This window comes from Mastomys coucha, unplaced genomic scaffold, assembly GCF_008632895.1.
Source record: "Mastomys coucha isolate ucsf_1 unplaced genomic scaffold, UCSF_Mcou_1 pScaffold21, whole genome shotgun sequence".
In the NCBI taxonomy this organism is placed as follows: Eukaryota; Metazoa; Chordata; class Mammalia; order Rodentia; family Muridae; genus Mastomys; species Mastomys coucha.
This window is the reverse complement of record NW_022196904.1, coordinates 154,871,368-154,885,655: the sequence shown is the minus strand read 5'-3', so window position 1 is coordinate 154,885,655 and position 14,288 is coordinate 154,871,368. Positions and strand designations below refer to the sequence as shown.

The 14,288-nt window shown below is 41.0% G+C and overlaps 1 protein-coding gene across 1 annotated transcript in view; it reads left to right on the top strand.

The window, feature by feature from the left end:
• The window catches only part of CUNH9orf135 (chromosome unknown C9orf135 homolog), a 105,336-nt gene that overhangs the window by 34,444 nt on the left and 56,604 nt on the right, over positions 1 to 14,288 (top strand). Inside the window, exon 2 of the mRNA XM_031384795.1 lies at positions 4,023 to 4,128. Within this exon, the coding sequence (XP_031240655.1) occupies positions 4,023 to 4,128 (106 nt within the window). The remainder of the gene's footprint in view (positions 1 to 4,022; positions 4,129 to 14,288) is intronic.

The window sequence follows — 14,288 nt, the reverse complement described above, 5'->3', positions numbered from 1 at the left end:
CATTTCTTTAGGTGCTTCTCAGCCATTTGGTATTTGTCAGTTGAGAATTTTTTGTTTAGCTCTGTACCCCATTTTTTAATAGGGTTATTTGATTCTCTGGAGTCTAACTTCTTAAGTTCTTTGTATATATTGGATATTAGCCCTCTATCAGATATAGGATTGGTAAAGATCTTTTCCCAATTTGTTGGTTGTTGTTTTGTCCTATTCACAGTGTCTTTTGCCTTACAGAAGCTTTGCAATTTTATGAAGTCCCATTTGTCGATTCTTGATCTTAGAGCAGAAGCTATTGGTGTTCTCTTCAGGAAATTTTTCCCTGTGCCCATGTGCTCGAGGCTCTTCTCCACTTTATTTTCTATTAGTTTGAGTGTTTCTGGTTGTATGTGGAGGTCCTTGATCCACTTGGACTTGAGCTTTGTACAAGGAGATAGGAATGGATCAATTAGCCGCCTTCTACATGATAACTGCCAGTTGAGCCAGCACCATTTGTTGAAAATGCTGCTTTTTTCCCACTGGATGGTTGATCACAGAATTTTTTTTAAACCATACCCAATAAATTTACAAATCCTGAGATAAGAGTTTATAGCATAACCTTAAGAATTTTTTTTTAACTTTTGAAAGCAGAGTACAAAGAAATCACAGAGATAAAAAGACTTAAGAGTAGAAGGTTGAATGTTATCATCAAGAGACTTTTAACAGTCAGGATACTTTAGATGAGTTATCTAAGAATCTGCTCAACTATATGCCTAAGCTTTAGTAAATATTAAAAAGTCTTTGTGTCATTATTTAACTGCTGGAGATGAAGAGGAAGTCCCAATATATCTGGCACCTCACATTAGGCGTCAAATATAGTGGGACTTTTACAGACCTGACAGCTATATAAATAATGACAGAGAATCTTTTTAATATTTTAATGACCAGGCCTTTAACTAGGGCAGTCTCTCTGTCACCTATCTAAAGTTAACCCACCTAACTTGCCTATGACCCACCACATGGCTAGTTCTGTACCCCTGTGCTCCACTGTGGTCCATCTGTCCACCCCACTCCCACCCCCTGTCTGCTGGAGAATCTTCTGCATCTGATTTCTTCTCCCAGAGACCCTTTCTTTGTTGGAAGTTCTGGCCTACACTTCCTGCCTAGCTATTGGCTGTAAGATCTTTATTAAAGCCAAGCCAACCAGCAAGTAAGAAAGGATGCATGCTTACAAAATACGAGGCCATTGATGGGCCATAGGAGTAGCAGTACCAAGATCCAGCTAGTACTTAGACCTCTGCTAGTACAGCAATCAACAACTGACGTTACAGAGACACATATTCACACAATGTACAAAAGGTTACTCCAACAAGAGACACTTATGGCATAGGACAAGGAAAGGAGTGGTAAGGGACATGGTAAAACTGAGGAGGAACCGAGAAGCATATAGGTGCCCCAAGTGGAGGGCACAGCAGGCCAGCGAGAAGCAGCAGCTGAAGAATTGGACTCTAGAACTCGGAATCAAATTCATGAACAAAGGATTAGTACATACCTTAGGAGAGTTAGATTAACAGTGTGGTTGGGAGCAGGTGCTATAGAGAGGAACCGGTGTGTGCACACTGCAGCTAGACTGCTACTAAGCTCCCTCTACCCTGCTAGGTCTGACTCCAGGTCCCACTTTGCAACAAACTTACAGGCCAACTCTTACTTAAAGACAGTACTTTTACACTCTGTGTGTGTGTGTGTGTGTGTGTGTGTATGTGTGTGTGTGTGTAGACCAGAGGGGGGGGAAATAAAACAAAAAAAACATAACAAACAAACAAACAAACAAAACCAAACAGGATTTGGAGCAAAGAAAAAAGAAATAGGGAATGGAGAATTATTTTCTGATCGGTGTTTGAATTGATTACCTAAGGGATATTGAGGCCAGATTCAACTGCAAAAATGGTGAGTTTAGAGGGCCTTTAGTCAAGCAATTAGCTGGAGCATTGGAGGTTCTCCTAAGAGGCATCCCAAAGGGGAGCCCGGAGGTAAAGACCACACAGTTCCCATGGGTGAGGTAAAGGGGAAGGCCTGAAGTCCAAGGTATCTCTAGGACTCTGGAGCACCAAATGAAGAAGGCACAGACTGTTCAGTGGGTCATCACCTCACTGGATAGGGGACAGGAGCTTAGCCTGCCTAAGCCAGAGGAGAAACTTGGCACTTGGTATCAAGACTTTCAAATGAAGCCAAAAGTCAAAACCTAGCTTAACAAACAAACAAACAAACATAACCAAAAAACAAAAAACAAAAAAACCCCGAACCCTCATTCAAGGGAAAGGATCAGAGGTGTGTACCTCTGACTCCGAGAGTACCAGAGACTCGGGAAAGCATTTAAGCTGACTGAGAGGGATCATTTACCAGTTGCTAGGGATGGATGGAGAGCCCAGTGCTCTGTGTGCAGAAAAGTGAGCCTGTTGCAGGCAGACCAGAGATAAGGAATAGGGTCCAACTGTGATTTAGACCCCCCCAAGGGGAGAGAACTCAGGCACCAAGAGAGTCTTTGGACACACAAGGGAGTGTGACAAGGCCAACTGGGAGTGTGGATATGAAAGAGACAGAGACAGAAAGACAGACAGAAACAGACAGACCGAGTGAGAGAGCAAGAGTGAGAGTAAGAGAGCAGCTTGTGTTGATGGGGACTTTTTATAGGCACAGTGCCACCTGTCTCTCATGATGTAGCTGCTGGTGCTGAGTGGCGGGAGACAGGCTGAGGCTAACATAACCTATGACTTACTTCCTCCAGCAAGTACCCACGTCCTAAAATGTTCTATAACTTTTCCAAAACAACCAGGGACCAAGTGTTAAAACACATGAGCATATGGGAGGATTTCACATCCCGGTTACAATTCTGGGTAATTGATAAAAGAAAGCTCATGGCTCCTAAGGTTGGAAAGGACTCTACCACTATGTCACAGGCAAACAGGAGGATCAGATAAGTACAAAATAGGCCAAGTAGTGCAAGTGATAGTTTCGCATAAGTCTGTTCTTGTGGTAACTAATCGGAGAAATCTAGAATTGCCAACACTAAGGAAAGGCTAGAGTACATCTTAATGATCTAATTACCTCTTACCCACCCACCCTCAGTCCCATCTCCCAGCACCACCACTGAGGAAATCAAATGTATGCCTGAGTTTCAGAGGGGACATACTGTGTTCAAATCTCACCAGGCAGGACAATTCAAGTTGTAGCTGAACAAACAGATGGTTGGATGAAATTTTGAGTATCCCATGCACAGTTCCTGCCCGGCACCCCTTTGAGTCCCTTCTGCAGGATGCTTGGTCTCAGCTTCCTTTATCTACCCCCCACACACACAAAAAAAAAAAGAAAAAGAAAGAAAGAAGAAGGAAAAGAAAAAAAGCCCTAGGAAAACTTAGTCAACCACAATCCTTCCTTTCCCTGTCTTGTCACACCAAATTTCTCTCTTCCTTCCTCCTCTTAAAATTACCCACATCCACCTTTTACCCAAGATAATTTGAATGTTTATCTCCATTTTCACTTTAAGGAGTGGGGCTTTGTTAGTTTTTAGCTTGTGGCTACCAGTCTCCTAGGGTGCTTTTTGGAAACAGGGACCACACAGGTTAGCAATCAATACACCCTGCCTTGTTTGAAAAACAATGTAATTAAAATTCATGGTAGAGAGAACTTCTAAAGTGACAAGTTGCCTTTTAAAGCTATTCCCATATCTTATTTTAGAATTTACTGTCAGTAAGTCATCTACATTATTAAATAAGATTCAGTTCACTGGAGATGCTGAGTAATTACTGTGTTAGTTAAGTGGTGTTTCTGTGACAGTCTCAGCTTTATTGAGTAGGCTAGGTTGTTTTCAGGGAGTAGTCTCGGCATTCCTTGAAAAGAAGAAAGAAATACATCATTCATCACGACTTTCACAAATTTGTAATTGAAATAATAGCATGGAACAGAGCAAATTTAAAGTCTTTAAATGCAATGCATGATCAGTAAGGATTACTCCTAAGGGACTTTAATTTCTTTTTTTTTTTTTCTCTGTGAAGGCACCGTGACAGAGAAGCCTTCCCCAAAGATTATGATATAGAGAGTCCCGAGACAGTGAAAAATCTGTGTATATCAACATATAAGCGATTTGGAAGTGACAGTCCAGTAAGTAGTTGCTGTTAATTTTTTTGTCTGAAATCTTTCTCACACTGAAACAGTAAAAAGTAAAGTTAGGAGTTTTTTTGGTTTTTGTTTTTTATTTTCCTACTGTTGTTACTCATTTGTGGGATTAATTAGGTAACTGAGTTATAATGCCCTTACCAAACTTATACAGTCCACCTACTTCTTTTTTTTTTTTTCTTCTGAGACAGGGTTTCTCTGTGTAGCCTTGGCTGTCTTGGAACTCACTCCATAGACCAGACTGGCCATGAACTTAGAAATCCATCTGCCTCTGCCTCCCAAGTGCTGGGACCAAAGGTCTGTGTCACCACTGCCCGGCTAGTCCACCTACTTTTTAAGCTTATTGGGTAAATTAGATATACAAAGAAGTGGTTAGCAGGCTGCCTGCCTGTATCAGTTAGCTTTCTGTTGCTATAACAAAATACCGACACACGCTACATATGAAGTAAGAGTTCTGGAGATTTAAGTCCAAAACTGGGCCACCTCACTGGTCTGAGAAAGATGGCATGTCGTCAGGGGAATGCATGTCAGGCTGATTTGCCACATTTTAAGTCAGGAATAAGTGGGAAGCTGAAACTGGGCCACCCAATTTCTTCTGAGAGCACACCTTCAGTGGCCTCAAGGCTCCCTTAAAAGGAATCTCTTACCTCTTCTTAAAGATCCCTGGTACTTCGCAGTCCTACCGTGGGAGGACTGTGATGCTGTGCTGTGGCAGCAGCAGCTTACTGGATACTTCTCTGTCTTCCAGAATAACCCTGTGAAGTAGGCATTTATCTCCCTTTTATAGAGGCAGGGAGAAAGAATCCTGAGGGTTGAGAAGTTCATTCAGAATCACCTAACCCGGGAGTAGGAAAATGACTTTTGAACCTGGGTTTCTGTTGTTTTTTTTTTCTTTTCGTATACTTTTCTCAAAGTACATGTTACAAGAAATCAAACCTGCTATTAATATGATCACAAATGTTTGGATCCAGTCACAGGGAAAAAAATGTACATTTGTATAAGCAATTTCTGTTTTAATCATGTGGAGTGGATTAATGCTTGTCCATTTGGGTATCTGTCCATTTGGGTTTAAGGCAGAGCTTGCTGGTCTCAAAACTCTTCACTCGTGTCTTATAATGGCAGCATCTTTGGAGCTAAATAAAAGCTCATTTTAGGGGCTGGAAGAGATGAGTCAGTTATTGAAAGACCTTTCTGCACAATCATGAGGCTCAGAGTTAAGATTTCATTTCTTATATAACAGGCTTACCTGTTGCTCACCTGTGACTCCAGCTCCAGAGAAGACAGAAGCAGAAAGATCAGCAGGGCCAGAAAAAAAACTAACTCCAGTGTTAGGAAGAGACTTTGTTTCCCTCATCATAGGTAGAGAATTGATAGATAGATAGATAGATAGATAGATAGATAGATAGATAGATAGATAGATAAATAGATAGATACATAGATAGATACATAGATACATAGATACATAGATACATAGATAGATAGGGACACATGTTCTCTTCTGGTCTCTGTGTTGATGTTGAGATCTAAGTCATGGGCACCTGAACATACACCATAGGGTCACAAAATCATATACAGACAAAGTCTAAAAAACTCAACAAACCCATTTGTTTGTTGATCCCAAGATACCTTGGGATGCCTTGTTGGCAGTCAGCTAGCATGTGAGTAGACTCCATGTGTCTGATGTTAGGTTCAGTCAATGGCATCTCTGCTATACTCCCTGCAAACCCAGGCTTTCTCAAGCATCTCAAAAAAGATGTCCTCGGGTTCTGAAGGCAAGCATGCTGAGAACACTGGGTGTATCTCATATTTTTGCCCCTCAAAGGCTGATACTCTCAGGTCACTCTTTGAAGTTGCCAGACCTAAGAGAAGACATAGTTATATATTTGAAATTATTCTAGAACATCTGCTATTCTCTTGCTTAACAGGAATGAATTATCTGAGCACAACAGCTTGGTTTCCTCTGTTCCTTTTACTTGCAGTAAGCAGAGGCCAGGCAGGGTGACCTGGGAAGTGAGAGTCAGTGTAAAATCACAGCTGACTGGATGTAGACTGAGGTAGTTTTCAGGAGCCAATGAGATGACAGAAAAGACACTTCCCTCTGCAGTGTTTCATTCCACTCATTGGGGTTTCTTGGCATCTCTTTTTCCCTGTTCTCATACTTTTTTCCTGTTCCAGCTCAAATCTCATAGGCAATGTGAAATTTTGGTTTTCATGCAAGCTTCTTGCACTTTGCCCTGAAATGTCTCCTTGGCAGTTAGCCAGCATGTAGGTGGAGATTGTACATCTGATGCTGAGCTCAGTCAGTAGCACCTGTTACACTCCTCCTCAAACCTGGGTTTTCTTGAGAAGATGCATGATTAGAATAAGAGGAAGTTGAGCAGGATGCACACTGATTTCTGGGTTGTGGGAGATGAAGTGAAATTGAGGAGTGTGGATCTTGGACGTTTCTTTACTTAGCTTCTATAAAATAGTGGTCAAGGCTTACACTTACAGGAGAGTTTGCCTTTCCTATGCATCTGATGGTGGCCATGGCAACCCTGCCCTCCCTCTCCCCATTTCTAGTCTGTTTTAGATACAAAGGCTCCACCAAGGAATCATCTCTGATACAATCTCACATCTTAGGAAATCGTGGTTTTTCTGATGGAGAAATCATCATTTTCTCTTTATTTTTAAGACAAGGTTACAAAGTCTTCAACAAAGATACTATTCTCATTCTAAACCTACCCTTATCAATCCTAACATCACTTAGTGTCTCCAGTGTTCAGGGAGAGGTAGACACTAGTTCAGGGCTTCCTGGACACCATGTGATGAATCAATTATTCTCTCTTTTTTTGTTTTTCCAAAGTTTTGACAGAAGCCTAAAGTCTGGAACACTCTCTAAATTTCTATCTGTCCATCTATCCATCCATCCATCCATCCCTGCCTGCCTGCCTGTCTGTCTGTCTGTCTGTCTGTCTGTCTGTCTGTCTGTCTGTCTGTCTGTCTATTGAGTTGTGTTTCATATAGACCAGGCTGGCCTTAAACCTACAATGTAACTGAGAATAACCTTCAACTTCTAATCTCTCTTCCCCCACCTCCCAAGTGTTGTCATATAACTAGATGTGAACACTCTTGATAGTTGTCAGGGAGCGTAGAACTAAACAATCTGGCCTGCCTATGTAGAATCATCTGAAAACTCCAAACCAGGGTAAGACAGTATTGGCTGCTGTGTTTTTGGAGGGTGCTGCCCAGAGAAAGCAGATTTGTTTACCTGAGGATTGCTTCTTCCTTTTCCCCCAGTTTAGAAGAATTTCATGGAAACCATTCAGAGAGACATGTGTCCTAAAGTTTCAAAGATGTAGAGGCCTGGTGTGTGACATTAGCCTGAGGAGCTTAGTGTTAGGTATTGTGCCTGATGAGGCAGAAGAGAGTATATATATATATGTATATATATATATATATATATATATATATATATATATATATATATATATATATATATATACACATATATATATAATATATATAATATATATGATATATGTATATCATATATATAAAATATATCTATATATACAGAGAGAGAGAGCTACCCTCAGAGTGGCTTAGTACCTCTGAAGGTGTTCACCTAGATGAGTCATGAGATAAGATCTGCTGGAGTCTTCTGTAAAAGTCAGTAGGTCTGGGGCAGAGAGTAAGCAACCAAGCACAAATACCAAAGGTCAGCATAGAAATTGCTATTACTGAAGTGCTAGGCCAGAGGACTGCACTCTGTGTGTGTGTGTGTATGTGTGGTGGGGAGATCTTTCTAATAGACCACACTGCCTCCAAATTCCACTTGGACACATGGTCAATGGCAGGAGGAATTTATCTGGTGTTGCCACACTGGGAAGGCACAGCGATAGAGTCACTTTACACCCTCATCAGTGTACAAATGGCAACTTATAGATTATATAGAAAAATAAAAGAAGGGGTCAAGAAATATACAAAATCAGTTTTGGTGAAACTATGGTCTTGTTGATCATGATCTCAGGTCTGGTGCCACGAGGTCCTGCTGTCACAGGGGAAATGATTGAATGATGGTGGCAATTCACTTCCAGCTATGAAGTGACTGCTTCTGCCTGGAGGTGGGGACCAGCCTGATTAGTCGTAGCATTCAGGCAACAGGGTTATGACTACAGGGATCTGAGATGATCCAGAAAGGACTCAGATCCTAAGTGAGGGCAGTAAAATATAGTCAGTCAAGACAATGACTGAGTTTCCTTCAGGGAAATAAGTGATAAACCAGCCTGCTTCCATTTTAAGCTTGAAGGCTGTCTGGTAGTAAAGACAAACGAGGTGCATCCCTGATTATGAGTAAACCCCTGTTTCTCAAGGATGGGGCTATGCGCATCTGGTAACCTTAACTACAAATGGTTCTATACTGCCCGTTTGAGGAAAAGATAACCGTGTCTTTGTTTCTAAATGTTGTTATGACCAACTTGCAACCCTACCTTTGTTCAAAAGATTATTATAACTGTCTGTTGTTATGACAACCTCGTTATGACTACCTTGTTATGCTTAGGTTCTGCTCCCACAACCATGTCTATTTTCCCACCAAATTCCCCATTTGGAATTCCCCTTCATCTGAGCTATCTTTATCTCCCCCACACCCAATGCTGACCACTTAAACCTTGCCATATGTGAAAAGCGGCCTGTGTACAGGAATTTTAAAAAAACTTGCTTTTACTAACTGCTTACTTTAATTAATTTGGTCATTGGTGATTTGGGTCGGTAGCCTTTCTGCTCTTTGTAACTTTGGGGTTAACATAAAGAACAGGTTTGAAGTAAAGAACACCTAAGAAGGAGCTCCTACTACCTTGTTTAAGCCTTGGAAGGAGTGGATAGGGAATGTGGTGGTGGGGTGGGGTGGGGGAAGTGAAGCTCTCTGCCTCCAGCAAGCTGCAATTCTCAGTAAAGGAATGCCAGACAGCAATCTCAGAAATGTCCTAGGAGAGGAGTTGATTTCGATTGTCAGCCAAACCCACGCTCTCTAACTCACGTGAAGGGAGTAAGGGCCACTTAATATTATATCTTTCCACCGGATCTCTATCGCTCCCCTTCAGCCTGACCTGGCAGGCATCCAAGAGCCGAGCATGGGGGCAGCAAAGGGAAGCAGCAGCAGTCCAATGCTCAGTCCCTGCAGCTGCCAGCTCCCAGGCCTGCAGCCCTGACCTGAGAAAATGGGCACTTGGTGTAACAGAAGTGCTGATCTCACTGGACTGGGGACTTTCATAAATGGAATTATATCCTCCTGGAAACATGAAGGGCTCAGTAAAGCTACAAAACTGTCCCAATTCTTCCGTCAAGTTAAAGATGAGAATACACTGGGTGCCCGGGGGACAGAAGGGACAGTCTGGCTAAATAGTTTTGTGAACTCTCCTATAGATGCGTTAGGATGCGTTAGCTCAGTTCAGTATGAGAAGTGCCTGGTTTCACCGTTTCACCCTCTACATGACTCAGGCAGGTACCAACTGTGACAGACATATTTGTACAGAGAAGAAAACTGAAACCAGGCGATATCACTTGGTCAAAATATCTAAACAGTATATACAAGTGGGCACTAACTTCTGAGATTTTAAATACTCTTCCAAACTGAAACTTGGATTTGCCACACTGTTCCACAGAGACTCCAATAGCTTGTAGATCCCCATATAACTATATACTGACTATTCTGTAGTCTTGCTTGAAATAATAATGTGCATATTATATATAATTATCTAAATATATACTGATATATAACACACATATATCACATATATGTGCATGTAAACACATATAATAATATGTATTATTGAAAATAATGTATATAATATATATTCTATATCACTATGTATGTTTGGACTTTGATGTCCTGGATCAGATTTCGTCCCCTTCTCTTGAGTTATGTGTACAAACATTCTGGCTAGCTCTTTTCCCATCTGTGTCCCCTCCAGATTGCTTTCTTAGCATTTTCCCTTTTTTTTTCAAGATTGCTGCTGAGTGGCTGCCTCTAATATCCAATAATATTTCTGTTTAGCTGGTTAAAGTCTATATGCTTGAATTCTTTGGCTGCATGTATTACTGTGGGCATCATTTATTTGTAACAGTTTGTACTCTGTCTATATTTGGTGAAGGCTCTAGAAGGCTAAGAACAAAATAGAAGCTTCACAAACTGAAGTGAACCATGAGCTGACTTCGGCAAAGTTATCATATATGATGGTGACATTAGGCTCCTAGTCACATGGATGGTACAAGAAGCTTGGGATCCAGGATGCTCAAAGAAGAGTTTGAGAGTATGAGTAAGGCTGTGTTCTAAATTGCACTCATAGAGCTCCTTGGTTGATGGGGAATTATAGACACAAGGCTCTGGCGACCTACCTGAAGAGGAAGAACAGAAGAACAGAGCCAGCTGCATATATGCCAGGGGTGGAACTAGGTAGTCCTTGAGCCAAGAAGTAACCTTTGTGAATCAAGTATATGCCAGGAGAAAAGAAATACATGACATGTGGTCATTTCAGAGCCTATCCTCATGTAGAATGGGAGAAAGACCACTTGGATTTCCAGGACTTGAAGCAGGCTGTTAGTTCATTTAGACTTTTATTTTTTTCAAACTTTCACACAGGTATACTGCATCGACATAATTTCCATCCCCTCCCTCCTCTCTGCTTCCTCCTGTTTCATCTTCACTTCAAATTCATGACCTTTGGAACAGCATTTTAAAACCCAAATAGTCATCCTATATCATAAGAACTACCTTTATTCTTCCCCGGGAGAATCTCAATGCTACTAGAACATTCTAAGAAGGTCATATTTGAATATTCATAAATATATGTCAGGAATGGGGGATAGAACATAGACATACCCAGAGGAAGCAAGAACTGGATTGCATCCTGCCCTTCTTGAATCTGCCTTTCTCCTGCCTCACATCCCCTACCCTTCCACCAGCACCCTCTCACTCCCACCCAGACAAGAGGGATCTGGTGAATAGGGACCAATTCCAAGAGTGCAGAAAGACAGCTTCACCCTCTGTTCTCACTGAAATAGACCAAAACAAGCCCAAGGCTAAGATTCTTCAGCTTTAAAGGAAGTGTAACCTTTGTATGGAGATTAAGCATACCCAGCATGACTCTTCTTGGAAAAGAAACAGAGTAGCAGGGCAGCGGTGGCACATGTCTTTAATCCCAGCACTCGGGAGGCAGAAGCAGGCGGATTTCTGAGTTCGAGGCCAGCCTGGTCTACAGAGTGAGTTCCAGGACAGCCAGGGCTGCACAGAGAAACTCTGTCCTGAAAACAAAACAAAAAAAAAACAAAAAAACAAAACAAAACAGAAAAACAATCAGAGAAATTATATAATAATATGAGGATAACCAGAAAAGTCCTGAGGCTAGTATTTTATTTCACCAAGCATAAGAAAGACAAACCCATGTTCTGGAGGAGGAAGGATGGTTGTTTTCTCATTGTTCCCAGGAAGAAGTCCTACCTACTCAGTGGCCAGTTATAGATTTGCATGTAAAAGGGCAGCTCCATCTCTGAGCCCTCTCTACTCTCTCTCCTCATTCTGGGTTTCTTTGCAAATCACCAGACAATTTTCAGACTTAGCTGTTGCCTAGCTCCTTCAACTAGCGTACATGCTCTATAAGTGTAGGAACATTGGGCTGCTTTGGTTCCTGTCAGAGCCTGAAGTCCTAAAACAGTGTCCAGCACTTAGTGGATATTCCATGTGTGTTTGTGGAAAGAAGGAAAGGAAGAAGGAAGGAAAAGAGGGAGGAAGGAAGGACTAGATTAAGTAACTATGTATCTTGGCATCATCATTATTGTTGTTATTATAATTATTAGCATATGTGTGCACACAAGCATGCGCATACATACTTTTACCTCCTGAACCATCTCTGAACCTGAGCTGGGAGTCCCTGAATAAATAAACACTACTTTTCAAGAAGTGATTTGTGGCTCCCCTTGAAGTAAAGATCTTGTTTGTATATGGAATTAAGTAAATTTGAAAGAGAGTGTAAGACACTTGGTACCAGAGGTTTAGGGAGGAAGGGTAGACGTGGAAGAGGGTGGGAGATAGTGGTAACTAGGACAATGTGCCTATTAGGTTGGGAGTGGGGGGATGAGTGCTGGTGTTCTATTGCACAGCACCAGGGCTGTAGTTCCTAATAATGGGATTTTAAAACAGATAAAAGAGAAGGTCTTAAGGTTTTATATGTCTTTAAAGATAAGATAAACATTTGAGGTAATGAGTATAATAATTATGCAGGTTTATCCATTGTACAATGCAATGTGTTGAAACACCATAGCCTACCTATACATTCATACAATTTGCATTTACCTAATAAAATATAAAAGACTTTAAAAAGGATAACTGATATGCTTAAATGTGAACTGTGCTGGTGGAAAACATCCCATTAAAAGTTAATGACCCTAAAGAGGAAATAATTACATCATCTAAGAAATTCGAGTATAACTCACTTGATCACTTTGACTTAGTAAATGGTAATTTGATGGCACAATCTTAGATGCCATTTGTATTCTTGCCAAAGTATCTGAAGGAAACACAAAAACCCCCTGAATCTTACAGATAAAATCACTTGAAGTGCCATTACCAAAAACAAACAAACAAAAAACAAAACAAAACAAAACAACAATAACAACAACAACAAAAAGGCATTAGAGGGCAGCTGCTGAGCCAGGACCACCTCTTGTTTCTGTCCACCACATCCTCCTACCATGAAGCTGATGGTGGCCTCTGTGCCTCCTTCCCTGGAACTCCTTTGTATCACCTTTTGTAGCATCAGCATTGACTGCATCTGCCTTTCCTTTCCAGGAGTTCTATATGCATTTTGATGCATTTTGGCCCATTGAGGGCTCCTTGCCTGATTTCTTCTGCATATGCGGGTTTTAATTTTTCTACCAAATATCTTCTCTGCAATTTCTCAAAGAAAATTGGGACAGGAATAAAAACAGGGCACACACCATTTAGATCACCACTTTTCTTTGCTGCTCCATTTCTGCACAAGTCACCATGCCTTAATTTAACACCAGCATAAACTAGTTTCTTCCCCTATGTATATCAGTTTGTTTAAGCAGGCATGATGATTCTATTTGATTAGTGGGACTTAAATGGTATGGTCTTGGACAGACATACATGGTGGGATGTGCACACATCTGTAGTCTTTTTCATCCACCCTCTGTTCACATTGCTTTGTGTAAGTAATCTTTTCTTTATGCTTAGATAAAGTCATGAGTTTGAGAGGTTGGGGTAACCTGGGAGGAGCTGCAGAGGAGGAGAGGGAGGGCCAAGAATGACACAAATATAGAACTCAACTACAGAATTCTCAAAAGTTTAAATTAAAATTTTTTCAATTCACCATTTCTCTCCCCTCAATTTAGTTACTTTCACTGAGGTACTGGCTACCCAAAGCAGATCATAATTTATCTCTAATATTATTTTCTTCCCTTAAATATTTTGTTTAAAATCAGCTTATAAAGCCACAGCTGAAAAGATGGCTCAGTGGTTAAGAGCACTTCCTGGACCTAGGTTTAATTCTAAGTATCCACAGGACAGCTCACAGCTACCTGTAACTCCAGTTCCGGAGGACCCAGGGCCCCCTTCTGCCCTCCACAGGCCCCAGGCATACATGTGGTACATAGGCATGTATGTAGGCAAAACACTTATATACATAAGATACAAATATTTAAACAAATACAAAACCAAAGTAACAGGTCTATGAATGACATTTTCAGACACACTTCCTTTTGGTTGATTCTGTCCCTGCCCACCACGCCACCTCATTTCTCTCTTTCTCCCTTCTTCCCTTTTGCCTCATTTTTTCCCTTTCCACTCAGTCTATTGTCTCTTGTCCCCACCCCTTTCCTTAAAGCGTCTTCCTTTTTTCTTTATAATTTCATGGGAGTTTCAAAGGAGTTTCTAGTTTCCTGGCCTTTACATATTTACTCCCACATAGATATAAATATTTAACAGTTACAGGCTAGAATCTGCATATGAGAGAGAGCATATGGCATTTGTCTTTCTGAGCCTGAGTTGCATTGCTTAATACAATGTTTTTCCATCCAGTTTCTTGCTAGTTTCATTTTTCTTCATGGCCAAATAAAATTCCACTGTGTATATATATATATATATA